Source organism: Mirounga angustirostris, unplaced genomic scaffold (assembly GCF_029215605.1).
Source record: "Mirounga angustirostris isolate CCGP_5_RB_7025 unplaced genomic scaffold, mMirAng1.0.hap1 SCAF_11, whole genome shotgun sequence".
NCBI classification, from domain to species: Eukaryota; Metazoa; Chordata; class Mammalia; order Carnivora; family Phocidae; genus Mirounga; species Mirounga angustirostris.
In genome coordinates, this window is record NW_026991719.1 from 126,189,838 (window position 1) to 126,210,571 (window position 20,734).

General features: G+C 55.0%; 1 protein-coding gene and 1 pseudogene across 4 annotated transcripts; one reads left to right on the forward strand and one right to left on the reverse strand.

Moving 5' to 3' along the window:
* Positions 1-9: 9 nt before the first annotated feature.
* IKBKG (inhibitor of nuclear factor kappa B kinase regulatory subunit gamma) lies at positions 10-20,121 on the forward strand. Of its 4 annotated transcripts, none has more exons than XM_045884517.3 (10): positions 10-281; positions 3,700-3,901; positions 6,576-6,787; positions 11,513-11,631; positions 13,224-13,376; positions 14,071-14,167; positions 15,106-15,249; positions 15,498-15,640; positions 15,798-15,859; positions 16,068-20,121. In XM_045884517.3, exons 2-10 carry the CDS (start codon positions 3,715-3,717, stop codon positions 16,208-16,210), a joined length of 1,260 nt encoding a protein of 419 aa, XP_045740473.1. In that variant the 5' UTR covers positions 10-281; positions 3,700-3,714; the 3' UTR covers positions 16,211-20,121. The 4 variants fall into 4 exon arrangements, with proteins under 4 accessions (XP_045740473.1, XP_045740480.1, XP_064430837.1 ...); XM_045884524.3 differs by lacking the exon at positions 10-281 and adding an exon at positions 299-576; XM_045884507.3 differs by lacking the exon at positions 10-281 and adding an exon at positions 650-737.
* LOC123851276 (U4 spliceosomal RNA) lies at positions 14,293-14,358 on the reverse strand (annotated as a pseudogene).
* Positions 20,122-20,734: the final 613 nt, after the last annotated feature.

Consider the following 20,734-nt stretch of genomic DNA (forward strand, 5'->3'; position numbering starts at 1 on the left):
CACTAGGAACATCCTGTGGGCCGACCAAGGCTGGCGGACTCGGGTTCCCCTCTGGAACAGCCTCTGGCACACTTTTGCGGGCTCCCGGGTGGGGGCGGGGCTTGCGTGTTTTATTTCCGGATCCCACAGCTACGACACCGGAAGCAGGAAGTGTGAGTTTCGGCAGCGGGAGAAGAGAAGGGTGACCGCAGAAACCGGACTTTTTCGGAGCGCCAGGGCCCGAGGAGTGCTCGCGGCTCGCCGTTCCTGCCCTTCTCACGTCGGACCGACTCTGCTGACAGGTGTGGTCCTCTTCCCGAAGACAGGGTACTATTGGTGGGCGTCCCGCCTCCTCCGAGACACCCCCCGGACGTCCAGGCTTCCCCCTCCTGTTGGGCCGTGGCCCATTTCTGCCGCCTGCTTATAGAGCACCGGCCAAGGCGGCCCGATGCAGGAGGCGAGTTACCTTGGCGGCGAGCGGGACTGTTTCCGCCTCTTCCTCTCCGCCGCCGCAGCGGAGTCTGACCACACCCCTGCTTCGTGGATGACTTCCAGTTCAGAGACATTTTCTGCTCATCAAACTTGACTGCATTCGAGGTTGTTAAATTCTTTTAAAAAGGCCCCAAATATAGTTTGGCAGCTACGTATCTCACTTCCTGTGCCTCAGTTGGCTCACTCTGCAAAAACGATTAATGTCTACCCGACCTCAAATCGTTTCTGTGACTCGAGGATGGATGAGCCATCCTGGCATGTTCGAGGTACAGCAAGGAGGCCACTGTAACTGGTGCAGAGTGAGTGAGGGGAGAATACTTGGAGAGGAAGCAATGAGGGGCCAGATAGTTCAGGGCTTTGCAGGCCGTGTTAGGGCCTTTGGCTTTTACACGCAGGGCAATGAGGAACTGTGGTAGGGAACACTGTAGAGGACGGACATGATCGGAATTATCTTTTAGGGTGATCTGGCCCCTGTGGGAAGAACAAACTATAGGGGACAAGGGTAGGAGCAGGGTGACCTGTTAGGACGTTATTGCAGTAATCCAGATGAGTGGTGCTTTGAGCATTTTGTTGTGAAAAATTTCAAAGACGTACAAAAGTAGAAAGAATAGTATAGTAAATCCCATGTCTTCACTGCCCAGCTTTGACAGTTGTCAACTCATGGCCAATTTTGTTTAATTTATAGCCCTCACAATCCTCTTCCTTTGTTATTTTCAATAACAGCTTTATTGAGATATAATTCTCATACCATACACTTCACCCATTTAAAGTGTACAGTTCACTGGTTTTTAGTATATTCAGAGTTGTGCAGCCATCATCACTCTCTCATTCCAGAACATTTTCATGACTCCAAAAAACCACTTGCCTCCTTAGCTATCACCCCATTACCCCATCTCTCCCAGCTCTTAAGCATCCACCAATCTTTCTGTCTCTATGGATTTGCCTCTTCTGGACATTTCATATAAATGGAATCATACAGTATGTGGTCTTTTGTGAGTTGCTTTTTTCTTTTAGCATTATGTTTGCAAGACTGGTCCCATCTTGTAGCATGTGAACGTACTAGATTTTGTTTACTCATCAGTTGATGGACATTTAGGTCATTTCCACGCTTTGGCTGGTGTGAATAATGCTGCTCTGAGCGTTTCTGGGTGCACATGTGTTTTTGTTTCTCTCAGATAGATACCTAGGAGTTCCCACATTATTTTGAAGCAAATTCCTGACACCGTATCATTTCACCTGTAAGTATTTCAGCATGCATCTCTAAGAAAGGATTAAGAAACAACCACAACACCACTATCACACTTAAAATAGTTAACATTAATTGCATAGTGTCATCAGATAGATTCTGGGATACATTACGACAGGATTTCCTGATGCATTAGATGTGAGCTGTGAGACATAGAGAGGAGTCAAGAGGGACTCTGAGGTTTTTGTCACAGTAGCTGGACATCAGCTAACAATAAGGAGGGCTGTGGGTGGAACTGGCTTTTGGGGCCTGTCAGGAGTGCAATTTTAAGGTTAGTTCTGAGAGCACTACCAAATATCCAAGTGGAGATGTTGAGTTTGCTATGTGTCTGGAGTTCAGGAAAGAGGTCTGATTTGGGGCATCATCAGCGTGAGGATGGGGGTTAAAGCTCTGAGGCTGAATGAACTCTGTACTGGAGTGACTGTAGGTAGAGAAGAGACCCCAGAACAGAGCCCTGGGGCACCACAACATTGTGGGGTGGGTTGGTGAGAAGGATCGAGTGAAAGGATCTGAACAGGAGCAGCTAGTTAGGTGGGAGGAGAACCAGGAGAGTGGGCTTTTCTGGAAGCTCAGGGAAGGATCAGTGGCTTCAGTGGAGCAGTAACAGTTTATTCAGCGTTAAGGCTGTCCTCTCTCAGCTCAGGCCTGCTCCTGCAAGCTTGTATTGGGATCGGCCTCCTCCTCCAGGTAGTCTTCCCTTCTTGGGCAGAATTTCAAAGGGCTCCAGGTCGACTTCTGTAGTTCATAAGAGAACGCAAACAGCCCTGCTGTCTTAGGCTGCGAGCCCACCTCCCACTTTCAGATTCCTCGGCACATGTCAGATACTAGGTATCCCCTCGGGCCCTCGGTTCCAGTGAACACTTACCAGGTTCTTTTTTTTTTCTTTTACACTTACCAGGTTCTGAGTGGTGTCCTTGAAGCCCCTCTTACTAGGTGGATTAATTTCCTAGAGCTTCTGTGACATGACCACAAGCCGAGTGGCTAAGACAACAGACCTTTATCCTCTCCCAGTTCTGGGGGCCAGAAGTCTAAAATCAAGGTGTCTTCAGGGCCTCGTTCCCTCTGCAGGCTCTAGGGGAGCATCCTTCCTGCCCCTTCCAGCAGCTCGTGGCTCCAGGCCTTCCTTGGCTTGTGGCCATGTCATTCTAGTCTCTGTCATCACATGGCCTTCTCCGTGTCTGTTTCTCTTGTCTCTTATAAGGACACTTGTCATCGGGGGCACCTGGGTGGCTCAGTCGTTAAGCGTCTGCCTTCGGCTCAGGTCATGATCCCAGGGTCCTGGGATCGAGCCCCACATCGGGCTCCCTGCTCAGTGGGAAGCCTGCTTCTCCCTTTCCCACTCCCCCTGCTTGTGTTTCCTCTCGCTGTGTCTCTCTCTGTCAAATAAATAAATAAAATCTTTAAAAAAAAAGGACACTTGTCATTGGATTTAAGGCAACTCTGATCCAGGATGATCTTATCTCAAGATCCTTCACTTACACCTTCACAAAAAACCCTTTTTCCATATAAGATCACATTCACCGGTTATGGGGGTCAGGATGTGGACATATCTTGCTGAGGTCATCATTCAGCGGACTACACGAGGTAAGGGGCCAACATCTTCACTCCTGCTGGGGGTGTATGTAGCAGGTAGGAGTCACAGCATGCTGACACCTCCCTACAAAAATAATCCTCCCCGTAATTTCCCCCTCTCTTGTGAAATTCTTAACTTCAGTTTACAGCTGGAGATAGGTCCTAGGCAGAGTTTATAACAAGTGCTGAACCATGGCCTTTCTGACCCCACGTATGGGCCTGCAACTCCCTTTGTAATGAGAGGATATGCCACCTTGTAGATTGAAAAGCCTGTTTTAGCTCCCTGTTACACTTGATAAAGTGCTCAGCATTCTGCTTAAAGTGTGGCCCCAGACCACACTCCTTGTCCTGCAAGGTAAGAGAATTCTGCGAGGGTCTCGTGTGACAAGTCTGCTGCCTTTCTCTTCCAGACCCTGACTTGTTGGATGAGCAGGCCCCCCTGGAAGAGTCAGCCGTGTGAGATGGTGCAGCCCAGTGGCGGCCCGGCAGGGGACCAGGACGTGCTGGGTGAAGAGTCTTCTCTGGGGAAGCCAGCTATGCTCCACCTACCTTCTGAGCAGGGTACTCCTGAGAGCTTCCAACGCTGTCTGGAGGAGAATCAAGAGCTCCGAGGTGAGGAGGGCAGCAGGTGTGCCGAGCAAAACGTCAGAGGTCCCAGCCCTGTTGGTGGGGGAGGCTTCTTCCACTCATCTGTGCCTCTGTTTTTACTGGGTCTGAGGTGGGGGTGCACCTGAGAGCCAGCTAGTGATTCAAAGCCACCCTCCCTGTTTGTTTCAGGTGGGATTCCCTGGAAATGGACTCTGAGGTATAGATTGACTTGCAGGAAGTTTATTTAGAGTTCTGTCAGGACCAACAATGGGGGAAGGAAAGGGACAGGGAAGGGGAGGACAGGGAGAAGCGGGAGCGGGCACAGGGAGAAGCTGGACTGCAGTGCAGGCCGACCCTGCAGGTTGCTCTGGAGCTGGAGTGACCCTTCTGAGTTGTCCCAAGTCAGGCCAACTGTGGTGGGGCTTTTCTGTCTCCATCCTGATCGGTCCTTAAGCGGCCAACTATCCTGGGAGGGGCTGGCTATTCTGGGAGAGGCCCTGCGGCTCCTGGGAAGGGGGGGCGTGACCTGCCCTGGGAAGGGGGCGTGGCCTGCCCTGCGACGGACCTGTGGGGGAAGGGCTGCTTTCGGAAAGGGGGGTGGTTTCTGGTGCCTGTGGTGCGGGTGTGAGCGCGGCCACCGTGGCTCCCAGAACCATCCCATTTCTGTCTTCACCACGACCTCCCCCACCCACTCACCTGCCATGTCCTCGCTTGTATGGGGAGGGGGGCAGCTTCTTCAGCTCCCAGTGGCCTGCTCCATGCCTCTCAGGTGGTTGGCTGCCCTTGGCTGGCGCACATTTGTGCCCACCCTGCGTGTGACGACACCCTGGCCCGCCCTCTTTGGCCTTGTAATCATGCTTAGACATCTAGGGGCTGTCCTGGCCACTGCATGGTGTTGAGCAGCATCCCTGGCCTCTACCCACTAGATGGCAATAGCACTCTTCCAGTTACGATAACCAACACTGTCCCTGAGGTCAAATGTCCTGCTGTGTTGGGGTCACATAGAGCTGGCAGCCAGGTTGGGGGAGGGGAGACAGCTCACCTTCCACAACTATGTGTGTGGCCTCTGCTGGTCCCCAGGAGGGTGCTCTGGCAAGAGGGACTTGGGGGAAGAGTGTGGCAGGTTGGCTGTAGAGGGATCACGGCACCACCAGCTTCCCGCCCAGGGAGCTCGGGCTTTAGTGGCAGGTGGAGACCTTGAAGCTGCACCCTCCACCTGTGCTGCGTGAGGCAGATGGCAGATGGCTGCTGTGTGTCAGGCCCTGGGTCACACTCCCAGGGCACTGAAGGTGTCTGCCCCCAGCGATGCTCAGGATTGTGCCTAAGGAGGAGGGCGCAGGGGAGAGGACATAGACTTTGCTTGGAATGTTTGGGGGGAAAACATGGAAGTCGGTTGTGGAAGTCATGGAAGAGGTTGTGTGTACCTAGGGTAGGAGTCCATTTATGTGACATGTCCAGGAGAGGTGGATCCAGAGAGAGAAACAGATGAGTGGGTGCCAGAGGCTGAGGGTGATGGGAAAGTGATTGCAAGTGGGTTCAGGTTTCTTTTGGGGGGGGGTGATGGAAATGTTCTGGAACTAGCTAGAGGTGATGGGTGCATAGCTTTGTGAATACACAGAAACCACTGAATGACTGTGTACTTTAAATTAGTTAAAATGATAAATTTGATGTGATGTGAATTTTATCTCAATAAAAGGGGAAGTTGCATATGAGTCGAGGCTTAGGTGGGGGGTTGGGCAGGATTGCAACAGGTGGAGGGTGGAGGTGGGTGAGGGAAGTATGCCTGAGGCAGGAGGCTCCTGTAGAAGGGCCACACTCAGCTTTGCTCCCCTGCAGGGGAGGAGTCACATGGGGACAGTAGAGTGCAGAACGAGTCTATGGAGCTGGGCTCAGAAGCCAGTGCAGTTCTAGTAAAAGGATGCTCCGTCATCAGGGTTTTGACCAGAGAGTGACACGAAGCTACTGCCCGTTGCAATCTTACAGAGTTCTGTAGTTGCAAGAACCTTCGTGTGTCACCGAGCAGTTTTGTCACCCCTCCATGTTCTTCTGCTGCCCGGGGTATCCCTGGGTGTGGGGCTCTCCTTTCCTCAGCCTCTGCTGACTGCCTGGCCTTGGCACATGCTCGTCCTTCAGCCTCGTGAGCGGGGGACTAGCTGTTTCGTGACCACTCGCTGTGCCCAGATCCTGTGAGGTGGCTGTGGTTATCCCCGTTGAACATGCAGATGAGGACAGTGAGGCTCAGGGAGGCCAGTCCCTGGGCCACTCGAAGCCTTCTGGGCCTCCCAGGCTGCAGCCAGCCATGCCACAGGGCACTTTGCCCTGGTGGCCTTCCCTGAGTGTGCAGGTAGCTTCGGGTTTCCTGATTCTGAAGATAATGACTTCGCGCCCCAGGGCGCAGGCAGGCGCACTTTTGACCTGTGGCCAGAATACAAATGAGTTCGAGGAACTTAGAGAGAAAGTGGCCTTTGGCACATACTTTTAAGCAAAGCTGATGTGTTTGGTATCTCTTCGGAGAAATTTAGGGGCTTTATCAGTAGCATAAATAATTTTGAAAGTGTTACGCAAAATAAGAGGTGTTTCAAAGCCATCTCCACATGCGAGGCCGCACGGTACCGCAGGGACGGCGCCGTGACGGCCCGGGAGGGGCTGGGAGGCCCCCTGCCAAGTCTCAGCTCTCGGCCATCTCCTCTGCCCCCAGATGCCATCCGGCAGAGCAACCAGATGCTTCGGGAGCGCTGCGAGGAGCTGCAGCGTTTCCAGGGCAGCCAGAGGAAGGAGAAGGAGTTCCTCATGCAGAAGTTCCAGGAAGCCAGGAAACTGGTAGAGAGACTGAACCTGGAGAAGCTCGACCTGAGGAGGCAGAGGGAGCAGGCCCTGCAGGAGGTGGAACATCTGAAGAGATGCCAGCAGGTAGCCAGAGGGGCTGGGCAGGCCCTTCCCCAGGAGCTGGGGAGCCAGGGGGTTCTGGAAACCACAGGGATGCCAGTGTTCCCCGAGGGAACCTGTGGTCAGGGCTCCTCGAGAGCACCCTCAGGCTCGATGCTTCACTAGGAGGGCTCGCAGAACTCAGAAGAGCCGTACAACGGCTCCCGGTTACGGTTCTTATGGTCAATTACAGTGGAAGCACCCAGGTCAGAATCAGCAAGGACGCGAGGAGCGTAGGGCCGGGTCCAGGGGAGACCAGGCGTGAGCTTCCAGGTCCCTGGCCGGCGGAGGGGTGCGGCAGTGCCGTTTCTCCCGCAGCCTTGTGTGACAACCCGCACCGGGCACGGCCACCAGGGAAGCCTCCCTGCGCGGCGCTGTCCGGGGACTTCAGTGCGGGGTCGGTCCCGTGGGCCTGGAGCTCCCACGGGGCTGAGCTCGGAAACTCAGTCTCTGCACCTGCACTGCGCCCCCCACCTCCCACCCCCCACCCCCCACCCCCTACCCCGGGACGTGAAGCTGAGAGGTGTGGCCCAGGGGCCCGCCAGGAATCCCACTGTGAGCACAGACTGCCTGCCAGGGAGCTCGGGGATGAGTGTGCCAGGTTCCTGGGGCGGCCATGACAAGGGACCACAACGCTGGGTGGCTGGAAGAAAGAGAAATGTATTGTCTCCCAGTTCTGGAGGCCAGAAGTCCAAGAGCAGAATATGGGCAGGGTTGGTGCGTTCTGGAGGGTCTGAGGGAGAACCTGTTCCAGGCTGCTTTCCCAGCCTCGGGTTGTGCCCGGGGTCCTTGGCCTCCTTTGGCTTGTAAACAAATCACTCCATGTCCCTCTCCGTTGTCTCATCACCTCCCTGGGTGTCTGTATGTCCCTCCTTCTCCTCTTATGAAGACACCAGCTGGACGTTAGTTAAAGTGGTGAAAAGAGGTTTTATTTGGTAATTACTGACAGCAGGGGAAAGAGCTGAGCTCCATTGTGACTTGCAGAGGTGCCTGGAATTTTCCAGAGGGAGGGAGGAGGAGGAGGAGGGGCTCAAGGGAAAACTCACAAAGGGTCTGTCAGTGGAAATGCGGGAGGTGAGCTGGCAGTTACGGAAGTTAGCCTTCTCTCCTGCACAGGGACTGGGATTCTGAGGCCCTAGTCTTCATGAGGATTCCTGTTCAAGGGAATGGTTTTCAGGTCCTTGAGAAGGACTCTCCTGGGTTGTAGGAGGTACGTGGACATTTCAAAGGGATGGAGGAAGGGTTCACAATTGGGAGCCCTCTTACCAAATGCTCTAAGGAAGGGAGGCAGGAACAGTGTTCCGGTGTTGGCTGGAACAGTCAAATTTGGCAGCATTGAACTTTCCTAGGTAGGCATGCCAATGGGTGGCTGGGTCTCCCAGGATGCGGCCCTTTGCTGCTAGAATCTGTGTTTAAGTTTGGTCAGGTCGCCGAGTGCAGGGATTTGGATGGAGTCAAAGTCATTTTGTGCTGATTTCGTTTGTAGTTCTCCACAGTCATTGGATCTCCTACCGCCTCCTCTTCTAGCATGACTTGATCATAACTTGATTGCATCTGCAAAGCCCCTGTCTCCACATTAGGTCCCGTCCACAGGTACTGGGGGTTAGGATGTGGACATATCTTTTGGGGGCCACCATTCAACCCATCCCAATCTTGAACAGGTAGACTCAGTGCTCTTTGCTAAATGCCTTCAGAGCATCTGTCAGTGCGGCCCTGGGGGCTCCTCTCCGCTTGGCCCGGCTCACGTGATGGGATGCTGGTCACACAGCTGACAAGTCCAACAGCAGTGGGTATCGGAGTGGACATGGCTTCATGTTGAAAAACTTTGAAAAACGATTCAGCATTTTTTCTTCAGGTTGCCCCCGACTCAGCAGCCTCACCGCAGGTGTGCATCTGAGAGCAGCTCTTCTTCGTTCACTGGAGAAGCCAGTAGAACCATAGGCTGGAAGTTTTTTAACAGCTTTACTGAGATAAAATTCACTTACTGTAAAATTCACCCTTTTACAGTATCCGTGGCATTTTAGTATATTCATAGACTTGTGTAACCATTACCACTCTCTGGTTCCAAAACATTTTCACCGCCCCCCCCCCCCCCTCCCCGCAAGAAGCCCCATCTTCATTAGCCGTCAGTCTGCATCCTCTCCCTCAGCCCCTGGCACTCTCCAGTCTGCTTTCTGTCTGTGGGTTTGCCTGTTCTGGACATTTCATACAAATGGGGAATCATACACTATGTGCCCCTCACATCTGGCTCCTCTCACCCAGCATACAGATTTTTGAGGTTCATCCATGTTGTAGCATGTATGAGCACGTGATTCCCTTTTATGGCTGAGTGATACTCCGGTGTATGGAAGTAGCACATTTCACTGAATCTGTTCGTCAGTTGATGGACATTTAGGTCATTTCCACTCTTCAGCTGTTGTGAGTAATGCTGCTATGTATTTCTTTTTTTTTAAGTTTAATTTATTTAAGTAATCTCTACACCCAGTGTGGGGCTCAAACTCATGACCCCAAGATCAAGATTCACATACCTCTCCGACTGAGCCAGCCAGGTGCCCCCAGTTAATGCTGCTATGAAAATTTGTGTGTGGATCTGTGTTTTTGTTATCGGGTAGATACCTAGGAGTTCCCCTGTTAATCTGAAGCAAATTCTAGACACTGTAAATATCGTCTGTAAATATTTCAGTGCGCATCTCTAAGAAAGGGCTTAAAAAAGACATAACCCGATACCACTCTCACACCTGAAATAGTTAACATTAATTGTTTAGTGTCATCAAATCTTTTAGTGCCATCAAATAGACACAATATATTTTGACAGGATTTCCTGATGTGTTAGATGTGAGCTGTGAGACACAGAGAGGAGTCAAGAGGAACTCCAAGGTTTTTGTCCTGGTAGCTGGAAGATGGATTTGCCATCAGCTGACAAGAAGGAGGGCTCTGGGTGGAACTGGCTTTTGGGGGCTGTCAGGCATGCAGTTTTGAGAGTGCGGCTAAATATCCAAGAAGACATGTTGATGTGACAGGCCAGGTGGTGGGGGGTATTTGCACTGTTCAGTGGGGAGACCTTCTCTGAGGTGCGTTCTAGTCAGGACCAGAACACAGTGAAGGGCTGAGCCACATGGGGTATTTGGGGAAAGCATGTTTTAGAGGAGGGGAGAGCATGTGCAAAGGTCCTGAGGCAGGGACATGCCTGTCATTTTCAGGGAACACCAAAGAGACAAAGATGGCTGAAGCTGTGTAGAAGCGGCTAAGGAGTGGGCGGGGAGAGTCAAGGTAGGGGCTGGTTATGTGGGCTTAGTAGGGCCAGTGGAAGGATTGGGGCTTTGACCCAAGTGTCACAGGGACCGTAGGGGCTGCTGTGGTAGTGTGAGGCATTATCTGGTTTCCTGTAGACTGTAGAGTAAGGGGGGGGGTGTTATGAGGTTGAATTGTGTCCCCCCAAAAGAAATGTCCACATCCTAAACTCTGTACCTCAGAACGTGATCTTATTTGGAAATAGGGTCTTTGCAGAAGTAATAAAGTTAAGATGTGGTTATACTGGATTAGGATGGGTCTAAATCCAATGATTGCTGTCTTTATCAGAAGAGAAACAGACACCAAGACGTCCAGGGAAGACGGCCATGTGATGATGGAGGCAGAGATTGGGGTGATGCGTTTACGAGCCGAGGAGCGCCAGGGACTGCTGGCCCAGATTTCCCCCCAGGCTCCTCAGAAGGCACCGACCCTGCCCACGCCTTGCTCTCGGACTTCTGGCCTCCAGAATCGGGAGGCAGTACATTACTGTTGTCTTAAGCTCCCCACTTTGTGATTCCTTCTAGAAGACCCAGGAAACCTGTAGGAACAGGTGCAGGAGTGGAGGAGGAGCCCAGGTGGAAGTCACTGCAGCCCTGGCGAGGGCCTCTGACCAGAGTGGGCCCTGGCCCACGGGGTCTGCTGACAGGCATAGATGATGTGGAGGTATGGGGCAGGTAGCTGGATAGCTAAGCCGGGGCTCCCGAGAAGAGTCTGTCGTGGAGGTGTGAATTGGGAAGCCATCGGCCTGCGGGGTTACGGCAGGCCTGGAGACCAGACCCGCGCATGGAGATGTAGAGGAGAAGGGAAGGAGTGGCGGGTATGGTGTGTGCGTGTGCACAGGAAGCCGGGGCAGGGGCGTGGAGCAGGGGAGTGGCGGTTGCTGTGGGGGGTCCGGCTGTGAAGGACTGAGGCACCGAGCCTAAGGTCACAGGGGACTTGGTCTGGACCGCTGGAGAAGGGAGGCCGGGCATCAGGGGATTCGGACAACTCTTAGTTTTGTCACAGGTAGAGAGGCCTTCTGGAAAGTGGCAGTCCGTCTCATCTCTCCTGGTGGCCTTGGCTTACGGAGGGGAGCATGTATTTTGACACTATCTTTAGGTCTGACCTCCCTGAGCATCTGCTGGGCTCAGTCCTCATGGCCTGCTCGTCAGCCTCGTGAGACTCGAGGCAACTCTGTGCCCCTGTGTCTGCAGGGACGAGGAGGGGTTTGGGAATGTGGGGTCGTGGGACAGTTGCCTGGCTGGGGCTTGGGAAGCTTCCAGAGGTGAGCGGTGAGGTGAGGGGTGGTGCTGGGGGCAGGAGAGAAGCCCTCCGGTGACATGTCTTAGTCCCTGCCCTCTGCCCTGGGACTTGGGGATGCCAGGGGTGGGCAGCCGGCAAAAAAGTGTTACTGACAGGAAGTGGCTTTTTTCCATGCAGCAGATGGCTGAGGACAAGGCCTCTGTGAAAGCCCAGGTGACATCCTTGCTGGGGGAGCTCCAAGAGAGCCAGAGTCGCTTGGAGGCCGCCACCAAGGAGCGGCAGGCTTTGGAGGGCAGGTGAGTGGGAAGGGAAAGCCCTCTGGGGGCTGCCGTTCAGGTACCTGGGGAGAGTGAGGCGCCTTAGGAGCCCCTGGAGGGTTCCTCTGTGAGAGGTCAGCTGTGGTGATCGCAGGAAAGGGCTTCCCGCCTCCCAGAGGGAAGCAGGTGCTCTGCAGAAAGCACCCTGTTGTGCGAACAGTCCAGGCCCAGGGACCACCCTCAGTAGGCAAACTGTCAGGCTCTTTTCTGGACAGGGGGGTTCCCGTAAGTGGGATGATTGGGTCAGAGGGCACAGATGCTTCCTGGGCTCTCAGGCCGCCGGGCTGCTGCCCTGCAGGGAGCGAGGCGGGTGCCGCTCTGCTGGTGCGTTGGGCGGTGTCACGGCTGCCTTCCCGCCTCGGGAGGGCAGGAGGGGCGCGGGCAGGAGCTCGCCGCCGTCGGCGACACGCGAGACCGTGTGGACGTGCTTCCGTCTAGAGAACAGTGTGAGGAAAGGCATCGCTTTGGCCTCGGGCTCGTCGCGCTCTCCTGTTTTCCCCCGTGTACTCTTCTGTGCCTCCAGCTTTCTAAAACCACGTGCACCATTTTTAGGACAATTTGGTGTCTTTTTTGCCTGTCTTTTTCTGTGTACATGAAAGAAACGGCTGGAGACAACTTTGGTCGGTTCTGACCGTGCGCGGACGTTTCCGTGAGCAGCTGGGCTCTTGGGCAGTGTCCTTTTGTGCCCGTTGCCCTGGGGGTCGGCCATGGAAATGCTGAGCTGGACAGCTCAGGTACAGAAGCCTTGCTTGCATCTCAGGGCATTCAGTGTGGCCATTGGAAGAGCTTCCTCCGTCATACACATGGAGGCCCCCTGAGCCTTGGGCCTGTCCTGTTCCAGGGCCCCGGGCAGGCGGCAGTCCCATCTGGTGGTAACGACGTCAGATCACAGATGGAGATGTGCTCAGTGTATTCGGACAGGTGCGGAGAAACAGCGAGACCAGTGACCATCCCCAGCGGCCCCCGCCCCCCAGAAGCAGCCACCGTCACCCCTGCGGTGGGGACCATGCAAGGCCTTGGGCCAGCAGGATGACACGGCTGGAGCCTGGGCCTGGAGATCTGGGGAGCCGTGGGGAGATAGGAGAGCGGAGTTCGGAGACTGGGGGCTGTGGGGCGATATGGCTCATAGCGGGGGTGGCGGGGCAGCCATCGCCGTCACCCAGCCAGGCGGGTGGGAGGCTCCTCTTCCAGGTGTGTGCATTTGGGACTGCAGCTGAGCCCTTGAGATGGGTCAGCTGCCTTCCTGCCGCTTCTAGAACAGGGACTGGGAGGGAAAGAGCCGCCCGCAAGCTGGCTCTCTGTGGCTGTCCCGTGGGTGGTAACAGCGCTTCCACCCTGACAGCCGACAGCCCCCTCCTCTCTCACACGGAAGTGGCTCTGTGTCGGCGGGACGCTCGGAGCTGTGTCCCGCCCCGGCCCGCGCTCCCCCCGCAGACCGCAGAGCTCCTAGCGCCGCGCCGCCGCGGCTTCCGCCTTCCTCGTGCTCAGTGCGCCGGGGATCCTGGGAGCCGGCGGCAGCCCCCTCCCCGTTCTGCGGGGCCCTACCGTGACCGCCCCCTTCCCCGTGCCAGGGCCCGGGCTGCCAGCGAGCAGGCCCGGCAGCTGGAGAGCGAGCGGGAGGCGCTGCAGCAGCAGCACAACGTGCAGGTGGACCAGCTGCGCATGCAGAGCCAGAGCGTGGAGGCGGCCCTGCGCATGGAGCGCCAGGCTGCCTCGGAGGAGAAGTGAGTGGCGTTGTGCCCGCAGGAGGGACAGAGACCAGAGGGCAATCAGCGACTTTCTAGCTGTCAGGGAGCCCTTCCACGGACTGTCGCTGAGCCTGATCACACCTAGATGATCCATCTTGGATCTGATAACGTGTGCTCTCCACATGTTGACAGCATCCGGTCCCGGACCCTGCATTGCTTTCGTTGGCATGCCTTTGAGTCTCCTGTATTTATTTACTTATTTATTTTAAAAAGATTATTTATTTATTTGAAACAGAGAAAGAGAGAGAGCATGAGCAGGGGAAGAGGGAGAAGGAGGCTCCCCGTGGAGCAGGGAGCCCAATGCGGGGCTCGATCTCAGGACCCTGGGACCATGATCGGAGCCGAAGGCAGATGCTTAACTGCTGAGCCACCCAGGCGCCCCAAGTCTCCTTTCATTTAGAACAGTTCTCCTGTCTGTTTTTCATGAAGTTGACTTTTTTGAAGAGCACAGGAGAGTCCCATCCTATTATAAACAGTCTTATTTTTAAACATGTTAGCCTTAAGAAAAAGGATGCTAACCATGTAGTGAAGCCCGCCTTAGAGCTGATGGCCTTTAGGGCACAAATGCCCCCTGGAAGCCCCCTTCTGGTCTGTGGACATGACAAGAACGAAGAGGGTGGGGCTGGAGCAGGACAAGGTAGTTTCTCCAGCAAAGGCTCCTTTTCCTCAGGCGGAAGCTGGCCCAGCTGCAGGTGGCCTATCACCAGCTCTTCCAAGAGTATGACAATCACATCAAGAGCAGCATGGTGAGCAGTGAGCGAAACCGAGTGAGTATGGTGGGCATGTACTTGGGACTGTCTAGGACTGACTTGCCTTGGTTCCTCTCCCTGCAGCCTAGAAACAGAAGAGCATGGGGCCTGCTTCCCCAAATTTACCACTATGGGAGCTCGGGTTCTTTTAGCAATAATCGCGCCTCGGATAAACCTCATTGGCTACGATACTGCCACTGCGCAAAGCTTGGGAGCTCGGGTTCTTATATGAAGACTTGACAGAATGGGATTTGGGGAGGGATACTTGACTTGTCCTAGAGCTTTGTCAGGGTCGCAGTGTGACAGCTCAGGGCAGGATGTGGGATCCTTGGGCTGTGCTGCTTGTGGCCTGCAATCGACTAGGCTGGGCCTCTGGATGCTCCCTCTGTGGGCTGGGAACATGCTTGTCTCCACGGCCAGTCCCTTCTGCCAGCCCGGCTCCTGGCTCTGACTTCTCAGAGCCAAGGTAAGGCCCAGAACACTTCTATCGCACTGTTGAAGGTGGCTGTGAGCCCTCTTTCGGTTTGTTCTCATCAGACCTGTACTGGGTGCAGTTTCTAGTGATCACATTTTAAGAAGGATGCTGTCAAACACGAGCGTACCCAGAGGAGACTTGTAAGGGTGGGGTGTTAGTGCGGGAGCAGCTCAGCATGGAGGTGACAGCCTCAAAGGGAAGTATGGCCCTGTCCCTTGAAGCGTTGGAGGCGGGCTGTCTGGCTGGGGAATCTGGGAAAGGAGTGTCGGCCTGGGTGGGAAGTTGTGCCCCACGACCCCAGAGGTCCCCTCCACCCTCTGCCTTTCCTGTGTCCTGCCTGCGCTGACAGCCTGTGGTTGGCATCACCCTGGCACTGGCCAGCCAGGGCCCGTCTTTCATTGCTTTTGGTTCTTCTCACCTGGAGTAGCAGTTCACCCTGGGCCAGCTTGAGCTCCCTCAGTACCCCCTTGCCCATTTCTAGGGAATGCAGCTGGAGGATCTCAAGCAGCAGCTCCAGCAGGCCGAGGAGGCCCTGGTGGCCAAACAGGAAGTGATTGACAAGCTGAAGGAAGAGGCTGAGCAGCACAAGATTGTGATGGAGACTGTCCCGGTGCTGAAGGCTCAGGTGAGGGCGCTCCTCTGTCACCCGCTGGCCCCGGAACCTGATGCGTCTCTGGCGTCAGTTTGCGGTGGCTTCTCGGAAGCCCTTGGAGCTCCCTGGGCTGTTCCCTGACCTCTCAGTGCACTTGGGGCTGACTTTCTCTGTGCCATGGGCTCTGGGAGGGCAGGACTCTCCCTCGTCCCCCAGCATGGAGTGTCCAATGAATGGCCAACAGTTGGCGGGCGTGCCCCTGTCTTGGTTTTGTTTGCCAGGCGGATATCTACAAGGCCGACTTCCAGGCTGAGAGGCAGGCCCGGGAGCAACTGGCAGAGAAGAAGGAGTTCCTGCAGGAGCAGCTGGAGCAGCTGCAGAGGGAATACAGCAGGCTGAAGGCCAGCTGTCAGGAGTCGGCCAGGTGGGCCTCGGAGTCCGTCCCCACGAGGAGCGGGTCTCTGGTAGTGACCGCACGGGTCTGTCGAGCTACGAGCTGGCCCTCCCTCTCCCGTCCCCCTGCCCTGTCCTTCCACTGGCTCCGTGTGCGCTGGCTGATTGGACGGTTTCTCTTCTCCAAGGATTGAAGATCTGAGGAAGCGGCACGTGGAAGTCTCCCAGGCCCCCTTACCCCCTACCCCAGGTGAGTGAGCTGTAGGAGGAGGGCTGGAGAGGGCAGGGTGTTAGAGAAAGTGCCATCTCAACTCCCCAGAGCTGCTCTCCTGAGTGTAGTACCCCCTCTGGGGGGGGAGGGGGGCAGAGGGGAGGAGCTAGTGGTGGTGACCCCAATGGTCGGACCGGACAGTCCTATCAAGTCTCAGTACTTTCTGCCGCCTCCCCTCTTTCTCCAGCTCACCCCTCCTTTCACCTGGCCCTGCCCAACCAGAGGAGAAGCCCCCCCGAGGAGCCGCCTGACTTCTGTTGCCCCAAGTGCCAGTATCAGGCTCCTGATATGGACACCCTGCAGATACATGTCATGGAGTGCATCGAGTAGGGGCTGCCTGCGGGGGACCAGCCTGCCTGCTCCCGACTTAACGGGCTGGGTGACAGAACGGGCCACTTCTGTGAGCCCCACGAGCTAGCTCTAGGACCTTACGCTTCAGCTCCCCCATCTGTTGGTTTGCCTCTGTTAGGGTACATGGAACCCGCTAGGCCTGATGCTCTGCCCTTCTTGTTTGTGCCGTCTGCTTGAACCGCTTGCCTCTGGGGCTCCCTTGCTTTCCACCTGCACGGGCGAAGTCAAGAATCGAGGCCAGGGCTCCCCCAGAACTTCTCGAGCCAACACAGGCAGAAGCCTTTCCTCGCACGCGAGCTCCCACACGCCGTGGCGCCAGGGCCCTCGTGGGCCGTGTGGTATTCCGTGTGGAGGCTGCGCCACCAGTAGACGTTGTTGCCACTCTTGTGTCGTCACTAAGCGAACGTCCCTGTGCATCACTTACGTGTATCTCTGGGTCGGATTCTTAGAAGCTGCACCACTGAGCAGCTGCAGACGGGTTAGATGGGCCAGTACGTTGTCCCTGCTTCCTCAGAGCCTTGCCCACAGGAGGGGTGTCCAGCCTGTGGGCTTTGCCATCTGTCAGGCATGTGTTTCTCTATTCAGAGTGAGCCTGAAGGATCTTCTCCAATTCTGCTTAATGGCTTGTTTGTATTTTCTGCTCATTTTTCTGTTGGGCTGTTAGTCTTTTGTTCCTTGGTGTGTTTGAGCTCTTTGGTCATTAGTGGGATCGGCTCTTGTGTATGATAGAAATTGCAAGTATCTTCTTTTACTCTGACTTGGACTTGAAGTTGGTTATCTAGGCGTGGCCACGCTTCTCCACCTTTCCTTCACTGCTTTGGGTTTACCATGGGTGTGACCGGCTCGTGGCTTGACGGGGAGACGCTTCCCACATGTACACTTGCCGTTTCCTTTTCCTAACACCACAGCATGCCGTTGTCCTCCCTGAGCGTGTTGCTGCCTAGCGTGAGCGGTGGTGACTGTGTTTGATCACGTTCCAGAAGCTTGTGATGCTGTTCCCCGCACCAGCCCCATATGCCCCAGCCTTTTGAAGGGAAGCCGCTTGGTGATGATTGGCAGGTTATGAACACTAGAAGGCTCCTTACTGTTGTTTTGCAAGATTCTGGATGTTTCCTTGATGTCAAAGCCAAGGGCATTAAGCCTGTGGTTGTCAGAAAAGGATGTTGGAAGCAGAGGAAGAATGCCCCAGCCTCCCCTGGCCCTCCTCCATCCTCCCCTGGTTGGGAACAGGATGTCGCTGAAGACAGCCCGGCTGGCAGCCTGCTGTGAAGACGAGCCTGGGCGGGGGGCTTGCCTGGCATGTATAGGAGTGGGAGCCCCTTCTCCATTTCCTGGAGCCCAGATGTCTAATTGCAGATGATCGTCCTTTGGGAAGATGTTAAAGGCACAAACAGGCTCCCCACTTCTGGGTGCTGCATCCCAATCCTGATCCTGTAGTTTTTCTGCAAGAGCACTTTTAGTTTTGGGGGGATGTATGAATTTCCCACGGCCACTGTAACAAATGATCAACTTGGTGGCTTAAAACAACAGGAATTCATTTTTTCATGGTTCTGAAATCAGGGTGGCAGGGTTGGTTTCTTCTGGAGGCACTGAGGGAAAATCAGTTCCAGGCCTTTCTCCCAGCCTCTGGTGGTGGCCCTTGGTGTTCTTGGCTCCATTCTCTGCCACCCCATTCTCTGCCTCTGTGGTTACACGGCCTCTTCTTCCTGACTGTGTCTTCCCTTCTTGTCTCTTACAAGAACACCAGTCACTGGATTTAGGGCCCACCTACATCGTCCCGGACGAGCTCATTTTGAGATCTTTATCTTCATTACATCCGCAAAGACTCTTTTTCCAACTCAGGTCATTTTTTTTTTTTTCTTTGGCAGAGAGAGAGAGCACAAGCATGCGGAGAAGCAGGCTCCCTGCTGAGCAGGGAGCCCGATGCGGGGCTCGATCCCAAGACCCTGGGATCATGACCTGAGCCGAAGGCAGTTGCTTAACCAACTGAGCCACTCAGGTGCCCCTCCAACTCAGGTCATAATCACAAATTCTGGGCATGAGGACGTGCCTATATCTTCTGGGCCACCATTCAGCCCAGCACAGGGCTATCTTCTGGAGTGCACAGACTAGGAGAAATGCAGGTGAAGACCAGTGTCTCCAGGACACTGGGCGCTCTGTGGGAAGGAAAGCTGGTTTGGTGGGGGGACAGGCCCTTGCAGGTGTGGGGACTGCTGCTCCTTAGGACATCCCGACTCCAGCTGGCCACCGCTGCCAGGGCCGGCAGCCACGGGCAGGAGAAGGAAGGCTGTCGGCTGCGGTGGGACAGAACTGTTGGACCGACCGGTGCCCTGGGTAACAGCCACCAGCTGCGTAGGCATGGGCTTTGTGCTTTATTAGGAGAGTGGACAGAGGCCCGGGGGAGCCCTTCTCTGACTGGCTTCCTCTTCTGAAAGGATGTTGGGAGGAAGAAGATGAGACCCAGCAGTGGTGAGAGAGGCAGCCGTTCTCTTCCTGGGGTGCTTTCCTCAGGTTCTGGCTTTTACCGATGTTCATGCCTGGGCCCTGGTCCAGCTGAGTCAGGGTCTGGGCGCAGGACCAGGCATTGGCTGGAAGCCACTGCCCTTTTGAAGCTTCCCTTCCTGGGGTGCCCTTGCTCCCTACCTCCTCAGAGCACCCTGTAGGACCAGCTGTACACTAGACACTTAGAAGGGAGGGATTCTGCTTTCTCCCCTTCTGGCTTTACGTAGATTGGGCTTCCAGAATAAGTGGTTGGATCCCTTCTGTGAGGGAAGCAGCCTGCCTACCCAATGAGCTGTGGCCCCTTGACCTCCACAACCCTGGGTTTGGGAGGCAGAGACAAATAGCTAGAAGCACATCCCGCTGAATCCTATGTCATTTCTCGTTGCTCATACAACATTTCTTGTTGTTCATACAACAATATTTCTTGTTGCTTATACAACAATAGTTCTTTTAAAAAAATTTTTTAAATTAACATATAATGTCTTATTGGTTTCAGAGGTACCGGTCTGTGATTCATCCGTCTTACACAATTCACAGCGCTCACCATAGCACATACCCTCCCCAATGTCCATCACCCAGCCACCCCGTCCCTCCCACCCCCCACCACTCCAGCAACCCTCAGTTTGTTTCCTGAGATTAAGAGTCTCTTATGGTTTGTCTCCCTCTCTGGTTTCGTCTTGTTTCATTTTTCCCTCTCTTCCCCTATGATCCTCTGTCTTGTTTCTCAAATTCCACATATCAGTGAGATCATATGATACTTGTCTTTCTCTGATTGACTTATTTCGGTTAGCGTAATACCCTCTAGGTCCATCCATGTCATTGCAAATTACAACAGTATTTCTTGTTGCTCATACAACAATGCGTGCCCTCTGTTACCCGCTGGCTAATGCTTAAGAGAAATCCAGGTGACCAACGAAATAAGCACAACAAGAAAGCGTTTCTCCCTCGCTAGTAACGAAAACACAGACTCCAACTAGACGAAAAGTGATGTGAAACAAGGAACAAATGAAGACTGGCGCCATGCCGCCAAGGTGCGGGGGGTGGGGGACAGGCCTGAGCTGCACCCCGCGTGGGGGCCGGTTTGGCAGGGGGGAACAGGCGTGCGGGAGGCCTCCTGGGCGTGCTTGGCTGCAAGAGGCAGCCGGGTGCACATGGTGACTCTGGCGTCGGAGAGGTGCTGGCTGCGCCGTCGCCGGTAACTGCCAAAGACTGGGGTGAACGAGGGTCTGCGCTTCTGGGTTATGCTGACCCGCGCAGCCGGTCATGCGCCCGTGTGGTGAGCACGCTCCCTATGCTGCTCACATGGAGCACAGTCTGTAGCATGTTGATGTGAAAAAGCCAGCAGACAATGATGTATGAAGTGTGACCACAATAAAAAAGGAAAAGCAGCCTGCTACCCTTTGGATGGATGTGGGTGGTGGGATTGCCGGCAATTAAGGTTTCCTTTTGTGTTGATGTCGTTCCTAAATGGCTGTAATTTGCATGTATTCCTTTGAGCCACGGAGCATCTATGTTACTTCAGAGTCGGCAGAGGAAAGAGCGCACTGGTGCAGGACCGTCTGTCAAGGGTCGACTTGATGCTTCTGGGGCCTTTCTGCTGGGGCTGCTGCAACACGGTACCAGGGCGGCTCAGCCAGCCGAACCGTCTCGTGTCCCCGTTCTGGAGGCCCGAAGCGCAAGAGCCGGGAGCGGGCAGGGTCGGTCCCTTGCGGGAGGGGAGGAGCCGTTCCAGGCCTGCGTCCTCGGCCTGTGGGCGGCAGTCCTCTCTCTGTGTCTGCCCGAGGCCTTCCCTCTGTGCGTGTCTGTTTCCAGTTCTCCCCTTTCATGAGGACGCAGTCCTGCTGGATTGGGGCCCACCCTCGTGACCTCGTGGTAACTGTCCCCTCTGTAAAGCCCGTGTCTCCAAATAAGGTCACGTGCCGAGGTCCTCGGGCTCCGGATGCCCACATTGCTTCTTGGGGTGGGGGGACACATTTCAACCCCTAACACGTGGGTAGGCTA